Consider the following 18369-nt stretch of genomic DNA (forward strand, 5'->3'; position numbering starts at 1 on the left):
TGACGCACATTAAAACCACTCTGAGTGTCACTACAACATGAAGAGGCCATTAATGTTTTCCCCTCTTAAAATTCCAGTTCTCAGATTTGCCTCCCCACACTTTTTATTTAAAGATTTAAAAAAAACTGCAACACCCCAATCTATATAATTTACTTTTCAAACTAGTATGGCATCACTGGTTATTGTAAAATATATTATTTCAAGCACTGAGTGGATAGAGTGGTACAGTTTGCCTGCTAGGTTTCAGGTAGCAATATTCTGAATTGCAGAATACTTTGCTAGTAAGTGGAGGAGGAGGCTCAAGGACTTTTGGGAAGCATCTCATTTCTCCACTTCCCCACTATTTCCTCTATCCCTTTCCTGAAAGTCCCCATAGCCTTTCCTCTTTTCCTGCCTGTTTCTCCTTCCCACTTAGCAGCCAACCTATCTGCCCCTTTGAGCTTTCCCCCTTTTCCATTCACCTGGCAACCTCTCTCTGGGAAAATTCTGGCCAAGTTGAATAGTGCTGGGCTCCCATGTACAGCGCTGGAAGGCCCACCCCAGTTGCATGGTAGGAAACCTGCAAGGACTTGCTCACTTTGCTCTTTATCACTTTCAATTTCCCCTTTTTCTCCTCCTGGCAGCCCCCATATCTTCAACTTTCCCTAGTTCCAGTGTGCCCCCTCAAAGGCTAAAACAGCCCCAGGAAGGACTTTGTCACCTACCCCTGCCCCTACTGACAGAAACGAAGGCTTAAAGGCTGGAAATACTGTTGTGGTTGCCTAGTCACAGCCTCTGAAATCATTCACTTCTTAAAGCTACAGGTTCTCTTTCTGTCATTTTGGAGGGTATTACCACCCACCACTATCACCACCCCAGATTTTATGCAAATCAGATTTTATGCAAATCTGGGGCTTTTCTCCAGTTCATGGGAAGATCCATCTTGTCTGTACATGGCCCCAGTCTTTGGATTCAAGTATCCACAGATGGGGCTATACTGAGCATGACACAGATGGCAATCCTACATTCTGTCAAACACATCCATGCCAACAAAAACTACATGCTACTGCTTGTTGTCCATCAAATATTAAATATTTCTGAACTGCAACAATCAGATAGTTAGATGTTAAGGGTGCAGCCATACTTCTGTGACTATTGCTGCATAGCAACCATTTGCAGCTGTACTGGTCTATCTATGCAAGAAAATTCAGTGGTGAATGATTGCTGGAGTGCAAAAAGTGCAATTCAGTGATGGAGATGAAGCCTAAATCGCAATCAAATTGGTAAAAAACTGAAATCATATATATGCTTTCAATGTATTTATTGAAGGCGCTGTACCTCTCATTTTCCCTGTAAAGAAGTTCAATATAAAATAACAAATATTGCAATTAAAACACCAAAAATTATTTGGATTTATTTGATTCTCCCCCACACCTTTCCCTGCAAAGTATCACCTATCCTAGCGTAGGCAGAGTATATATGTAAGAAGGAATCACCATATGGTTCAATAGGGCCATTCCTCCCTATATAATCCAATCTATACACAAGCCATGTGCCTGGCCATGTATCCCTCTAGTCCTCCCTCTCCATGCAGTGCAATTTGTTTGCCCAGCTGAATCCATTGATGTAATATGTGTATGGGTATGTGATGATTCCTTCCCCAGAAGGTGCTAGTAAACCCCTACACAAGCCCCACAATTCACATACATATAGGGTACTTTAGCTCATATGATGAAAAAAATGATAAGCTGCAACAATTTCCACCCTCAGCATGTGTGGAGAAGGTGACTGCTTTACTCGCTCCATGTAGGTGTGACTCTACATTAATATGCCAGGCTGGTAAGATGGAAACTTGCCACACAGAAAACCATCCCTCAGCATCAAAAGCAGATACAAGTAAGATGAAAAGCACAGTGCTCTGATCAGGTGTCTCTGGAAAATAGCATGCAAGAATTAAGCTACAGCAAATGGGAAGAAACACTTGTAAGTGCTCAATGACAACCAAAAAATGGAACCAGCATTGTTACAAAATAACAATTCCTTTAGCATGAAGAAGAGGAGTTTGAATTTATATCCCCCCTTTTCTCTCCTGTAAGGAGAGACAAAGGGACTTACAAACTCCTTTGCCTTTCTTTCCCCACAACTGACCCCTTGTGAAGTAGGCGGGGGTGAAAGACTTCTGAGAAAACTGTGACTGACCCAAGGTCATCCTGCCGGAATGGGGAAACAAATCTGGTTCACCAGAAAAGACTTCACCACTCATGTGGAAGAGTGGGGAATCAAACCCAGTTGTTCAGACAAGAATCCACCTGCTCTTATTCACTACACCATACTGGCTGTCAACTGTACCAGTGCAGTTCTCACTCTTTCTTCAGGATGCCACCACCATCATTTTAGGAATTACCTGCCATGAAGTCCAGTACTCCTTCCTTCCTTTCTCTGTTGCCATTTCAGGCTCTACCTAGTGCCCACATCTTCCAGTACTCAAGTTCTGTTTACTATGGAGATCGCTTGATGCCCTTGCACATTCCTGGGGAAATAGCAATTTAACAAGCGACCACCTCCCTTCCCTAGCATCCATTTTAAATAGCATATTCAGATGGTGGGGGTATGTGTGGCATGCAGAACTGTCAGCATTTAAAATAGTAAAACAGTTTTAAAAGTAAAAAGTCCACACATATGCTCTCTGTACAGCAACAGACTGAGCAAGGAATACAAAAATATGATGCAAATGCATAATTCCCCTGCCTTCAGTGTACATATACCCTAGCAGATCTCGTTCTAAGACTGGCTTCTTAACTGAGAAGTTAAAGGTAACTTGCAAGCAGCAGGTCATTATTGATCCCAGCAAGTTGGGTACTCATTTTACCTCCCTCAGAAGAGTGGAGGGCTGAGTCAACTCAGAGCCAGCTATCTGAACCTGACTTCCATAGAGATTGAACTCAGGTCATGAGCAGAACTTCAACTGTAGTGCTGCAGCTTACCACTCTGTGTCATAGGATTCCTAACGTAGAAGTGACAGTGTTCTAAAAACTTCTCATTGTCTTGGAGTCTTTGTCAAGGTGTCCTTTGTCTACTTCACTGGCAATGGCAGCCATATAGTTGGAACTCATTCCTACACATGGAATTGACCCAAATGAACCTGCAAAATGGACCCTTCACCTTCCATGTAAGGGGATTTAAATCCCATCATTCTATTCAAAAAGGGCTCACGGTGGCTAATAACACAAATAAAAATATTAACCTAAATAACAACAGAACAAATGAATGAGACCGGTTGGTTGACAGTCACAGGGCCTATAGGGTCACAGCAACATTTATTTTTTTTATTATTGGATTTATATACCGCCCTCCCCTGAAGGGCTCATTACCGTTAGTCCCTGGTTGTTCAGGCAGCATTCTGCCTGAACTTCAGCTTCTGAACCATTTTCAAAGGCAGTCCCCATAAAACATCTTATGGTAGTCTGCTTAATGTCTTAAAGTGGAGGTATGCAGACATCGGTGTTTTATCTCAATATTTTGCAAAGATAAATACATTCTAGGGCTGAAAAGGCACTGAGGAGACAGAATCAATGTTAAGTGACCAAAACCAACTAGGTTTGCATTTTTTAAAAAAGACTTCTGCTATTCTTGTGATATAAAGTCTGCTCCATTCCAATACCACATGCACAATTTTGCAACCACAGTTAATTGTAGATATTTATCCTTCTAACTGTGTGCTTGCACAGCTGCAGCTACAGAAGTGGGCACAGCACTGAAGCTCTTTTGAAAACCAGACTAATATATGCCCCGTGAATAAATACATCACACTCAATTCTATGCTTCACAGGCTTTTAAAAAGCTATTATAATATGATTAATACCAAAACTATTTTAGCTGTCTTCTTGCATCAATATAGCCCCAGGTGTGCTTTGTCATATGAACAGCAATAGCCGAAAAGGCTTTGGAATTTATTTTTTCCCCACAGAGGAAAAACAAATTGTGTGTATTTCTCATAATGTATAAACAATTAATTGCGAAAAGAATGGAGTAAAACTTACATTCCCATACTGGGTCTGTGTATTCTCACATGTATGTTGCATGTTTGCCTACATGTAAAAGTATGCTTCCTCTTTTTGCCACCATGCAAGATATAAAATGCAACCTCTCAATAACCAGTACACTGATAAGGCTGCCTCTGAGCAAGAATAAAGGGCGGAGCTTTCAATTACCTTAGCTCGTTCTCTAGTATATGTTTTATTACTGAAGAGTAAACTAGAGCACATACATAGAAATAGCCAGCATAATTGGAGAATACAGAATCAGAGGAAACAAAAGAAAATATACATCTATGTTGGTTCCTGCTGGTTACTTGCAGATAAAGCAAATACATTGCCTGGTCATGGCATCTGGGTGAAGTGTTTGTACCCCCCCTCAAAAGGAAGAATTCCCCTTTCAACACTTCTGCTTGTTTAGGTGAAAACCTTCCCCCCCCCCCACCCTCCAGTCCAGAATTACAAACCTTGACCCTCAAAGGGGCTACTCTGCTTTCTGCCAATGGGATCTCAAGGCACAGACCTCATGTCTCTCCTCACATTTTATGATGCTCCTCCTTCAGAGTCCTTTGGCAGGTGAGCCCAAATGACTATACCAAAGCTCCTGTTTTTCTTGACTTGGGAAAATAAACAGTTTCCACAAAAACAATCTGGCCAGAATAATTAATCAAGCATTGCTAAAACAAGATTGTTTTATTCTACTCTTCTGTCACAGTTGCTGTGAGAATAACATAATGGCAGGGAAGACCATATGCATTCCACTCATGGCTCCTTGGAGGAAGGGCAGAATTAAAATACACCTAAGTCTGAAAAGTGGCCTCAGTGATTGAGAGGGGAAAAACTGTGCCCTGCAAAATTCCTTCACTTGTTCTCTTAACTGCTATTTTGCCATATGAATAGCATAAAACTGGCCTTTTGGATGTCCTGTGCAAAGCCAAGATGTAGCTAACTTAAGCTGCAGTGAATGCTCGAATATATTGGTTTGGCCATTGCTTTTGTGAAGTTTCACTCCTATCTGGTTTCTAATAACATAGATTGATTCTCCCTCTGATTTGCAGCTGCTATGCTACCACAATGCTTATTGTCCCATCTTTTGTTCCTTTCAAGATGGTCTGTGCTAGCTCTATTACTTTGACCCTATGGATTAAACGCTTCAGATTGTCCCTTGCTTTTGTACCTTAATAGGGCCTCTAGGGACCCAATTACTGAAGCAACTTTTACCCTAATGGAGTTCTTAGAGGCTGTTCAAGATAGTTCAGACACATTGCAGCTGAAAGGCTGGAACTCTATGCTGCTGCCAGAGTCAAGTTTTGTACAGATCCGTCAAAAATCACATGTGCTCAAAACTGCTGAACTAACACCATGAAATCTGGGCAAGACCTTGGCAATTATCCAGTCTCCAGTCATGAATGTGCAAGAAACAATACATTTCTATCAGAAATTCACTATTACTTCTGCAACTGAACCCATATTTTAATTTCAAGAGCTCTGGGACCCATAAATCAATATACAAAAGGCATAATAAGACAAATGGAATGAAAAGATATAGTGAAACAAGCATTGATTTTCTGATCCACAGTCAAGTACAAGCATCTACAGGACAGGTAAATTATACTAACGTTACGTGCATAAGGGACCTTTTGTGTTTGGTATGTGATGTAGCTTATGCCAATGGTTACACAAAACACGCAGTTGGAGAAACCTGGTGACTACCACATGGAACTTGTAATGATTAACTTATCTTTTAGGCAATGGCAAGCCAAGTGACTGTTGTATGTATGAAAATCTGAAGGTACAAATTGCTGCTCGACAGAAAACATAAATTCAGAACTGTCATTTATTCTTGCAGCCAAAACAGTCTTCAGAACAAAACACCTCCTAACTGATGGATCCAAATACTATTTTCAGAGTTGTATTTGTTGTTTTAATAAAACTTCCAGATTTTTTAAAAGTTGAATTTTACATGCCCATACAAGTACAATGTTCAGAACTTAGCTGCTATTTTCTGTTCGCTTAGGTGGACATAGAACATTGGAGTTACAATGGGGGTTGATATACAATTCAACAAATAGAACTGATATTCAATGAACACCCTTTATTTTTTCCAACCAAGGATCTACTGGTTTGCCACATATGTCAGGAGCACCTAATTAGAAAGCAACAGAAATGACAGAAATGGAAACCAATAGAAAGAGAGAAAAACCCTATTCCATACCATGGTCACTAACCTTTTAAAACAGTAATTTGATGACTCATTGAAGTGCATTGTTTACTATGATAACGTAATTGAAGCAATTTGTGCTGAGGAAAAATAATGACTCTGCCTATTCTGAACATTACTAGACCCCAACATATTTAAGATGAAAAGTTGCTATAATGTGGGTAAATATTTTATCAGCAGAGCAGATAATGACAAAATCTATCTGCATCAAGAAATATTTGTAATAATGGAATTGGGGCAGCCCAATTCTTCATTGTATTACCATGTTGTTATCATCTAGTTTAGTCTGGGCCACAGCTGAGCAAAACAGGCTGTGGTTCACATCAGAGCCAGCAGCAAGCTGCTTGGTAAGTATCATCCACAGTCTTAAAATGAAAATACTTGTACGATAAAGATGGGCCAATTTCCCCTTTCCAATTTAAAACTGTCTGGCATCACAAAAGGTACGTCCATATTCAGTGGTTCTGTTTTTGTTTGTACTTTTTCCAGGAGGCGGAATCAAATTACCCAAGAACACTTTGGATACAAACATATGTATGGAGTTATTTTATATCCTGGCCTCTAAAGAAGTAAATCCAATAAGTTGAACAGGACTCAAACCCATGACTTAAAAGGCAGTATTGATATGGGAAACAAAAAAGAACCATCCTGATACTTCAATTTTTCAGTTTAGACTCAATAGTTTCCCGGATCTCAAATAGAAAAGTAGCTAGTGTGATTGCTTAGCTTTAATGGTTTAATCTTCAAAACATAATTTAGTTTATCCCTTAGCTGGTTTAAAACCATTTCGTCTTAAAAATAAAAAATATGTGTCACCAAGACACATAACACTTGCTTCCAAATAAGAGTACTTCAAATGATAACACTGGGTTGATACATTTTACAGCATCTCGTGAAGTGCTGGATCAAGTCCTAAAGCAGAACTAAGTTAAGACTTTCCAGTGAATGAAAGAGTGCTTGTGCTGGTTACTTATACTTCAAATCAGATCTCAAATTGAAATTTATCATTTTCCATACACTAAAAAATAAAGTCTAATAAAAAACAAAACAAATGGCCAACATCTCCCCATTATAGATCAACTATACAACAGAGAGATTTATTCAAGAAAAGACTGCCCTGTTGTCTCTCCCATTACTGATTGAGGAGATCATGATATTCATTTGATTCTATCAGTAAATCACTAGTATGAAGATCTGATGCTTCCACCCCTTCAATGCATTGGAAGGCGACAAGGATCACACTGAAACAATCTCTGCCAACCTGCACCCACCATATTTTCAGACTCTTCTAACACACATTAGGACTTGATGGCTCATTCCAGAAAATAAATGTAATAGGGACTCTCAGCAGGATTCGGAGGAGAAAATTTCTCAGCCTGCCTCTCTCCTTGCCATGCCTGATATCATCACTCAATGAAATCCAAGTTGGCAGTCAAAGTTTCTAACCAGAAACAGTGTACACAGTACACAATGGTGTTCAATGAGATGGATAACATCTTGGTAATCAGGCAAATTCTGCTATTACCAATAGTTTCTCTGATGGCAGGCATGGATAGGCACCAAGCTAACTTATTCACTGAGCTCCAGGAAGCAATTCAGGTTCTCAAATCAACTTCTTGATGCTCTTTGCAAATCACAACCAAATCACAAGGATGGGCCTTCTGTTTTGACCTTCTTTGTCTGCCCATTTGCTGCACGCTGCAGTTCCTTTCTCTTATTCTTCTGCTGATTTAGCCTTTCTTCTTTCTTTTGCAGGTAAACAGACATGTTATCAAAAGAAGCCTTGTAGAGATTCTGATAGCAGCTTCCTCTGCCAATAGAGTCTATATTTAAAAAAAAAGGGGGGGACAGAAATAAAAAACTGGAATTCCAGCATATGCTGAAGTTTAAAGCAGGTTAACAATATATAATTTTATTTTTAAAATCAGCACAGATTTTTTTTTCTACATACAACCCAAAAAAGGACAGTTTACAGTCTTTACAATCTGCAGGCTTGAAGCCTACTGTTTGGAAAGTCACTGTGAATACTAAGGTGATGCAAGATTGTTTGGAAAGGGTGAATTTGAACCCAGGTCTCCGTGACTCTTGGCACTTCGCCATACTTGGTCTGCCTAAAGTGCAGGAACTATGAAGATAGACAACTGGGAAGTGACCATGACAAGATACACATTTAACTGGAAAGATTGATCTTGTTTTTAAAATGTCATTAATTGGTACTTTGCTCAGCCAGCCCTACTGAAGTCGAAATTGGAAGAAGAAAAACAGATATGCTTCAGTAGATAATCTATGTTATCTATTAGCCTTTCTGTCTGACGGGACTGCATTACAGCTAAATTAGATGTGCTTCGAACAAAGGTTTCAATATTCCACTGCTTTCTTTGATAGGTTGAGAATCTCCAATGAAGGAATATAAGCAGGGGAGGGGGAACAGAAAGAACATCTATTAAAATTTTGACAAGGAAAAGATGGAGATAGCCACCTTTTCCCCACTGAGGTAAAGACACTAATTAGCAACTGGAAAAGGACTCATCAACCAAGCCCCTTCATGTTAATTGGATGCAATAATTATTGTAATCTTAATAGCTCCTTTCCCCAGCTGCTGAGACACTTTAGATCACAGCAATACATTACCGTTTTCTATCTAGAAAAAAATGTTTTCAGCAGTGACTTGTGTACTAATGTGGTCATATTATTCAACTGTTCTTGCAGGGACTGTTTGAACTGGCTGGAGGTTGTCCCACCTGATTCCAAAGGTTCAAGGGGGCATTTAACAAAATACACAGAGAAGCAAAATGGGAAGATACAGCATTCTCTAGCCCAGCAGTCCTCATAGTTTCCACCATGTGAGAACCCTTTACACAGTGACTCATCTGCCACAAAACTCCTGCAGGTTGCTGAGGATTCTAAGATACATTTTAGAGGCACATACTCTGTCCACAAGGAAAGAAGCAGACCTGGTGGGTGCAACAGCCTCTCTGCATGAGTTGAATGGACATCCCAGAACTTAGTCTCCTGGCACTGCAAATTGGAAAGGTCTGCAGCAGTGGGAAGGTTGTATTTTAGGGAAGATTGTCACTGCTGAAGAGCACAACCTTCCAAGATAGCCCAGGGGATCAGATGCAAAAATACTGATTCAAAGTACTGATTAAAACCATCAACTAAAATCCATTCTACTTTTATTCTCCTTCACCTTGTACTATTCGTTACACACAGAGGCTGAAACTTAATTATTATCTTCCAAATACAATACCAGAAAAAAAGATATACAAAAACCAAACTTCAGATATACCAATGACATATCTAGAGGGGCAGAGGAGGCACACGATCCCAGTGCCACTTTAAAAAGTCACATGGGGAGCACATTCAGCCAGTCCCCCTCCTGCCGCCTTCAACCACAGAAGCAAGCAGGGCCCCATGGGACAGCGGTGGCAACAAAACACCCTCCTGCTCAGAAGCCTGCCCAGCCCTCTCCCCCAGGAGCAAACAATGTCCACTAGAGGCATGGAAGTAGCGGAAAGAAACAGACTTCCACTTCGCTCCCCGGCCCACTCACCTGCCGCCTCACCTGGCCTGTCCAAACGTATTAATAACAAGCTGCCATAGCCCCAGGACCCCCTTAAGGCAAGCTGAGTAGCGCAGAATGGAATGGAATGGAGGGGGGCAGAAGCGCTCTGGCTGCTTTCTTTGGGGAAGCGGCAGTGGGGGTGGAGCTGTAGGAGGGCATTTTAAGTAGATACACTCCTGGCGACTACACCTTCTGAAGGCCAGCACTCCTAGGCTAAGTCTGCTATTAGAAAATTGTACAATTTATATAGCCTAGGCTGAAACTCTGCTTAAACAGTGCTTTGTCAACTTTTGAACTCAGTCAACTTACCTTCAAACATTGTCCAGTTGTCATGCACATATTTTGACATTTTTATCAATCCTTCCTCTTCAATCACAGGCTGAAAGAAGGGGAAAAAATTAAATTCCTTGAAAATCCCCAGGAGATTTTCATGCATTGGAAACCATCAAAAATAATTTAGGATTGCCTTAATTGTGTCTTTTTTATAATGAGAAAAGGCACAAAGAAGAACAGAACAGACATCCTACTCATACTTTCAGATAAAAAGGGATGCTATTATTTTCTTGACCATCCCAGCCTACTACTGGGCCTTGGCTTACTTCATAGTAGCAGCAAAGATAAAGTGCCACTTCATTTATGGCAAAGACTTGTATGATTTCTGAAGTTCTCACTTGGCAATTTTAGCCATACTACATGCCAAAATTAACTATTGTTATTATTATAGATATATTGCTACAGCATCACAAAACAGAGTTGCACTTACAACTTCATCAAGGTCTTCTGTGCAGAGACACATCTGGGACTCTGCCTGCTTCCAGGCCTGCTATTCGACAGAATTTTCTAGCTCCTATACAAGGGGGCGCCCTCTCATCTGGAGGTTCTCCTGCCTATACCATAATGTTCTCTGAATGGATGCACCCCCTCAGTTTCTGCTCGCTCCCTCAGGATGAGTCAGAAAACATAAGAGAATTCACAGTAGAGCAGGAGGCCAGAATCTGGCCAGAAGACCTCGATGAATAGCAGTTACAGGTACATACGATCCTGTTTTCACCTTTGGTTTGCAATGCAAAATCCACATTTGGGATTTTAGCAAACTTGCTTACAAGGACAGAGAGTGAGGCTCTTACTGAAACAGCAACTGAAGAACCTGCTCATCTCACTTCCACATCCTTTCTCAACTGTCTGTCAAGAGCATAGCGTTTGATGAAACTGTCCTCAACCAATTACATTGCCGCTTTGCAGATGTCAGTGATGGACCTGATAAGAGAATGCTGCAAACAATTCCTGTGCTTTTGCAGTGTGCCATCATTTCTGGCAGACTGGGTCTGCCAGCGGACTTGTGACATGCTCGGAAGACAGAAACAACCCACCAAGCAATTGACTGAGATAATGCTGCCCTTCCCTTTTTTGAGCCCCAATAACAAATAAAAAAGATTTTTAACTAACATAAATGGCTTTGTTCTGTCAATGTAGTACAAGAGGGCTCTCCTCACATCTAAGGTATGGAGAGCCTTCTCTGGCTCTGAATCAGGGCTAGAAAGAAAAGACCAAAAACCTTCTTGCTACGTGGAATATCTACAAGGAGGTAAGGGAGAATCTGACAGCTATCAGTTTGAGAACCTTAATATGCAGGTGGAAATCTCTCTGGTCCCAACAACCTTGAGTTGAGATGCTCAAGCAGTGTGTCCCCACCCCAAGTGAGAGATATCAGTGGTGAGTGTGACTTCTGGCCCAGTATCCAAAAGGCATTCCCGCAAATAAACTGGCATCTTATATCCACCACTCTAGTGACCTAACCACCTGGCATGGGATGGGTAAGCAGTGTCTCTGAGACAGTCTAGCTGGGTCATAACACCTAATAAACCAATTCTGGAGCAGTTTCAAGTGCAATCTAGCATGAGGGGTGATGGCCATAGTGGAGGCCATAAGGCCCAGTAACCTCTGGACTGCAGCGACCGACTGCTGTCAGGACCAGACAAAAGACCAACTAATGCCTTGATGGCAACTCCCAATTAATGTGGTAGGAATGCTTTAGCTACCATGAAGTCGAATGTGACCGCAATCAACTGCCCTTTTTGCACAGGTTCCAATTTCTACTTCTCCCAATTAATTACTATGCATAAACCAGAACATGCAGAAATGATGAGACCCACTTGATCTAACAGAATCTCACAATATTATGCTGTGATTAGCCAACAATTCAAATAGGAAAAATTAGAGATGGGTGACCACAACTGCCATGCACTTCACAAAAACTCTAGGTGCTGTGCCAGTTGACATGATAATGAGGCACAGTGGAAAATATGTTCACCATAACGAAAGCATAGAAACTTTCTATAGTCAGAGATGAAAATATACACCTTTAAGGTCTAACAAAGCCTTACATATCTATTAGCCTTTCTATTTGACTGGACTACATTAAGGCTAAGTTGGATATGCTTCAAATGAAGGTTTCAATTTTCTCTCACCTGCCACTGTCCATCCACAAGTTGGTACAACAGAAGTGGTGTTTCTTTATCCTCTTGCAGAATCCAAAGCCCACCAGTTTCCTCAAATGCAATGTCCCATCCTTGGTGAATCAAGGAGATATGTTGTTTGCAAAGGAGTTTCTCAGCATCAGCATCCAGCTGGAAGATGGACACTGTGGGAATGCTGTAAAAAAACTAATCACAATCACTAATGAATACAGCTAGGAATTCTACTTTAAACTAGCAAATTAAGTGCACTAAATGTAAGTCTTGAGTTAAAACAATGGCACAACAAGAGAAATCATTAGAAACCTTTCCTTGAAATTATTAAGTTCCCCTTTCATCAACTACCTTCCCCCTGCACTTACCAACCAAGGCTCCATTTAGACAAGACAGAAGTTATGCTGACTGGCTGGGACTGATTCAGAAATAGGTATTTAGTCTGTTCTGAATAACACTGCACTCCACCAGAAGACTGAGGCTAACAGCTTAGGGTCTCCAGGATCTGACATAACTATTGGATAACTCAAAGAAATTACACTGGAGAAATCTTGCAGCAATTGCTGTCTACTTTCAGATGAAGTATTGTTATAACTATAATACGTTTCCAAAACCACAAACAATTCAACAGTACCATAAGGTATCTGAAATACAGACCCTAATAACACTGATAAAAATCCAGTGTAGTACAAAACAAAGGTCCTGCATTAATACAAAGAAAGTCCACTAAGCTAACCATAATCTGGATGTGTACTGGTCTCAAACAAGCTTCAAGGCTAGTGGAACATGAATGACTATGCTTCCAAAATGTAGAAAAGTTTGTTTGAACAGCAATGATGTGAACCTGTCAGGAACTGCAGTCTGCTCTGAAAATTCTGGCTGCAGCAGATTTTTCATGCATTAGAAACCATCAAAAATCATTTAGGATGGCCTTCATTTCACTAGCCTGGAAGCTTGTTCGAGACTGGCACACATCAGGACAAGTAATTAGAGAATATTATTATAGTTTTGAAATGTTTATTGGCTTCCAGTTGGTTTATGAGCACAATTCAAAGTGCTAGTTTAAAATGTTAAAACCATAGGTCATGGATCTGCAACCTGCGCCTCTCCAGATGTTCATGGACTACAAATCCCATCAGCCCCTGCCAGCATGGCCAATTGAATATCTATTTCATTTTCTGCGGCCGCAATCCAGATGCTTTCACCAACAGTGTTTTGATGGAAGATAACATGAGATTTACACCAAAGCTGTGGAATACCTTCCCTAAGTAAGTGATACACTGCTCAAATTTAGGAGGCAGGTGAAGACTTCTTTGCCTTGAAGGGTTTGAAAAATGGATTGTGTAACGTGAAATGATCATAATTGGTCTTGTTTAAGTCTTTTATACAACATGGATTGGGTCCAGTCTAAATTTTCCATTATGGACTGTTTTTTTAATGCCTCTTCCTTCCCTGCCTCTTCCTTCCCTGCCCTCACTGATCACCCAAAAATGATGCCTGTGGGATATTCAAGATGCAGAAGCAGGTCCCTTGAGTGTCGTTCATCAAGTATCAGTGGAAATTGCCAACTTAAGTCTGGATCCAACCTCATGATTTTACATTATTTCTAAGAAGGTCTGTGGACCTGCTGGGCCAAAAAATAGTGTGGCAGAAATACTTTAAATACATAATTTCACAACATCTAGTGGGCTGGTGTATACAAGATAATCAGTTTTGCAGAAGCTCCTGTAAGTTCACGCTTCAACTCAACATCAGCAAGACAGAAAAGCTATAAAGTAATTCTGAGTTCTGCTATCTGTTACCCTGAGACTGAGGGGCAGCCAGTTTTTTGGTTTCCGACTTTTTTAAATCTCAAAGACTGCTTAAATGGCATGCTGTTGACTCTTTAAAAGCAACTAGGTTGCATACATAAAAAAGGAATGTTCATATGGTTCCAAAAGAGGCCTCTAGCATCATGTTGGTTGGTGGATTTACATGGTTATACTGGAACCAGAGAAGAGGTGAGAAACATGCAGTCCCAGGACCTAATTGGAACTCAGAATATCCAAACTTTCACAGAAACAAAAGCATGTTTCTGGTCAAAGAAATTGCAGAAGTTAGTTTGGATATCACAAGAAATCATGGGAAATATAACTTCTACCCTATGGCACAACATCTCTCAAGCACACACAGGTGAACAAGCTGCATTCCCATTCCTCTACCTGCCACAAACATGTTGTTGGCAGAGGCAAGATAATGAAAGCATTAACTATAATCAAGTCTTCATTAAACTGTATTAATTCTAAGGGATTTCATATTATTCATGCAAAATATCATCAAGCACAAAGAAAATACCACATGCTAAAAAAAAGGTCATGACAGTAGTTTTCAAAATAATGTTATGCGGAGAGAAATTTGACATAACCAGCAATGAAATTACGTAGCTGTCTGCTGCCTCCGCAGTAATTTTAGATAATAATTTCCATTTTTTTCTCTTACCAGTCATATAAAATGGCAATGTAATTTCCTTCACTACAATAGGCTGTTCTTGAGACTACATATTTCTGAAAAGAGGAAAAGAGATGTGATTAGACTCTTCAAGCACTTTGGGGGAAGGAGATGAAAGAAGAAGAGAGCGCAAAATAGAAGATATCCAAGTCTAAGATCTTGTGCTAAAACAAATCGCAACTCCCTCCCTAGCTTGATCGTGATGTAGGAAATACTCTGTGATCATGACAGCAGTACAAGTTCAACAAGACTAACATGAATCCCAAGAACAACAAACCCAAACCTACTGAGCAATGAGCAACACTGCAAAAACTGCAAAGGGAACACAAAGCAAAGCAACGCTTGTAAAGGAAGAAATTGACAAAAGAAATCTGAAACTGACAGAAGCAACCTGGTAAGTCCCTTGAACTCCCCCCAGATACAAAAACAAAGGGAAGGAAAGGGATGAAAAGGGGGGGGGGGGAGGTCTGGGATTTTGGGGACCATTTTTTTAAGAGGGGGTTCCAAAAATTCCCAGATCTATTTGGGGTGCTGAATGTACCCAAATACATATATATTCGGGTAGATTTTTGGAGTGTTTGTTTCAGAATGCGCCCCTCTAATAGCAATGGAGGAAAGAATATTCACAATATTCATTAATAGAGCTAGCTCACATAGTAAGCACAACACATTCAGGTGACAGGCGTTTTAGATCTGAGATCATTTTGGGTGCTGGCAGCCAGCTAAAACTATCATTCAACTTTTAGTCATAACTATAAAGAATTAAAGAAAGCCTTTTTTATATTACTAGAGGCAGAGTTGCTCTAACTTCAAATTTTCCTCAGCCTCTCATTTGGGCTGCTTCCATACACAGATCATCCTCTGGGTAACTCTCATTGCTGCTGCAAATGCAGAGGCATTTGCAGTGACAACAAAACATCCACCCAGATGTTTTCCCTCCATTTTCCTCACTTCACCCCACAGTAGCTACCATTTCCAACGATCCTTAGAGGCCTTTTTCAGTCTGTTTTAAAAGTTGGTAATAGGTATAGTGCCATAGCATTATAATAGTCTACTGCAATACTGTACCAATTCCCAGCTTTCATTTACAAAACACAGTTAAGTCTTTAGCCCATTTAGTTAAACAATTACAAGGAGAAATGTGGGCCCAGTATCTTTCCTCTTATAACCCCATCAAGAAATGGGATGAAGACTTACTTTTAAAAAGAGACAGGGAGACAGCAGTAAGTAATGCATTATTACAACATTATATTGCTACAGCAATACAACTATTACCATTAAAAAAAACCCTTTCAGAATATCAAAATTGCTTTGACTGCAACTAAAAAAAAAAGTCACACACAAACAGTTCTGGGAAAGACTGCAGCAAAGCAGGGGAAAGAAACAAGATGAATGGAAGACTATGTTACAAGGGTAGTCCTGAAAACAGCACTGCAGAATGAAAGCCAAGAGACAGCAAAACATTCATGCAGAAACAGTCTTCTTTAAACCCAAATCACAGCAGCTAGTGTGAAAGCAAAAAGAAAATGTACATTCACATTACCTTCTCACTTTTGGTGGCTTCACTTGCATTCAAGATGTTCAGGTGGCAACAACTGACTTCTTTCCCACTTTTGTATTCCCAAAGCCTCAGTGTACAGTCCTGAGGAAGTAAAACAAACAGGCTGATCATTAACACTCCTGCTTTGCTCAGCTTCAGTCCAGCTTTCATTCTCACTTGCATACTATGATTAAGATTTACAGTGAAATGTGAAACCCAGTTCTTCTCAACATTAGAGGACTGGCCCTGTAAGAGGCCCACAGGATTCCTACGGGGCTTGCTCCTTTAGCTTGTGAACAGTGCTTCAAACAGGACTTCTAATAGGAGAGCTGAGCTTGAGATTGGTGCAAGAGGCAAAGAGGGGTAAGTGTGTTTCTGTTTGCTTGAGGTGATGTGGTTTCTGAGCTGTTTGGGGTGTGTCTGTGCCAAAATCTTCTAGCTGTTGGTGAGTGCCCTAGAAGCACATGGTACTGCTGGGTACGGTTTCTCCCTGAGCAAAGTGAGTCAGCTGTCTGCCGGAAAGGGCTTCTGCTTGAATGAGGTGAGTCAGCTGATTGCTACTGTCTGACTCCTGGTGTGGGGGCCACAACTCTCAGCTGTAAAGCAGCACTCATTAGATGACTGACCCTGCAAGAAGCTCATGGGATTCCTGCAGGACTTGCAAACAGTGCTTCATAAAGGGCTTCTAACTGGGGAGTTGAGCTTGGAGGTTCAGCATGGAACGTTGAGAGGGCACAAGAGGGAAGCCCCCAATTCACATTTCCTGAGAAGGAGTATATAAGTTCCATCTCAGCAAGGAGGGTAATGTGCTCGTGCATTCTTCCTGGTAAGAAATCCACACAAGTTTACATGAGCATCCTAGTTCACTCTAAAATACTTTCAAACAAATAACCAATCATAAACGTAGAAAGCTAGCAAAGGAGCAACTCTGCTTAGAATGGCATTGTGATTCTTATAATTGGAAGGAGACTCAAGTACACTGCCTTGAGGTCCTTGCAGAAAGGACAGGCTAAAAATGTAAAAGACTGAAAGACTGTGGGGATAACAATACTAGTTCGGTTTTCAGAACTGTTTAAAGGATGGAGGGTTGAAATGCAAAATTTCCACTTGCACTAGAACTCTTACACAAGCAGAAATGCAAGAAAAAGACCACAGTATCTGCTTGAACAACGTCAAACTTGTCATGTCCCCATCTGTGTCTCAGCTTCTGCGATCCCAAAGCTTCAAGCAGGGGTCACCTTAGCCATGCAACATCTGGGCCAGCTGCCTTGGGCCTCTCAACTCCAAATGAAAGAGACAGAGGAAAGACTGCCAAAGCACATCTTCACCTCCCAGTCCAAGTGGCACCCTACCACGAAGCCATCCCATACCTCACCTTGCACAGGGAAAGGGCCACCCCTTCCTTAAATCTGAGGTGGCCCAAGAGGGGGACCAACATTTCTTGAGCAGTTGCAACATTTTACTTGCTGCAGAACAAATGATTTTAAAGCAGCTGACTAAAACTCCAGATTTTAAAAGACTCATACATACCCCGGATGCTGATAAGAGAAGATTTGGATAGTCTGGTATTACAAATATTCGACTGACAAACCTAGAGGAGAGAAAAAAAATCCAGCATTTGTTTAAAAGGTAAACAAACATGTGGAATTAAACATCACCATAGCAACACAGAAGTTTCTACACTGGATTAGGTTAGTATCTCATCTCTCATGTCAGGAAACACTGTCCAGAAACACAGTTACCGTGCTAATAAGTGTTCTGCTAGCCTCTGACTTACTAAAAATGTCCATGGAAGGGTGTTAGAATTAAATATAGCAGGAATGGATGGTCTTGGTTTCTATAGCACTTGCTTGGCATAGATCAGTATTTTTTAAAAGTTCACCCAGGTAATTTAGCATTCATCTGGTCCCTTGCAGTGGAGGTGAAAATCCACTGCATGTCTCACCAAGTTGTATTCGTTGTCACCATAAGGCCACCAAAAAGCCAACAGAACTACATGTATACTCTCCATAGTGCTTCCCTGGCTTACACAGAGCATTATTATGGATGGCAGATGTATGACACATTCTCCCGCA

At 40.8% G+C, this 18369-nt stretch overlaps 1 protein-coding gene across 7 annotated transcripts in view; it reads right to left on the minus strand.

Moving 5' to 3' along the window:
• Positions 1 to 5832: 5832 nt before the first annotated feature.
• Positions 5833 to 18369, minus strand: part of WDR4 (WD repeat domain 4) — a 28243-nt gene continuing 15706 nt past the window's right edge. For all 7 annotated transcript variants that reach the window (XM_048492703.1, XM_048492701.1, XM_048492698.1 and 4 more), the window contains exons 6-11: positions 17825 to 17885; positions 16298 to 16396; positions 14746 to 14810; positions 12268 to 12451; positions 10109 to 10178; positions 5833 to 8057 (exon numbers count right to left, since the gene is read on the minus strand). In XM_048492703.1, the coding sequence (XP_048348660.1) occupies positions 7879 to 8057; positions 10109 to 10178; positions 12268 to 12451; positions 14746 to 14810; positions 16298 to 16396; positions 17825 to 17885 (658 nt within the window). In that variant the 3' untranslated portion in view covers positions 5833 to 7878. The remainder of the gene's footprint in view (positions 8058 to 10108; positions 10179 to 12267; positions 12452 to 14745; positions 14811 to 16297; positions 16397 to 17824; positions 17886 to 18369) is intronic.

This window comes from Sphaerodactylus townsendi, linkage group LG04, assembly GCF_021028975.2.
Source record: "Sphaerodactylus townsendi isolate TG3544 linkage group LG04, MPM_Stown_v2.3, whole genome shotgun sequence".
Lineage (NCBI taxonomy): Eukaryota > Metazoa > Chordata > Lepidosauria > Squamata > Sphaerodactylidae > Sphaerodactylus > Sphaerodactylus townsendi.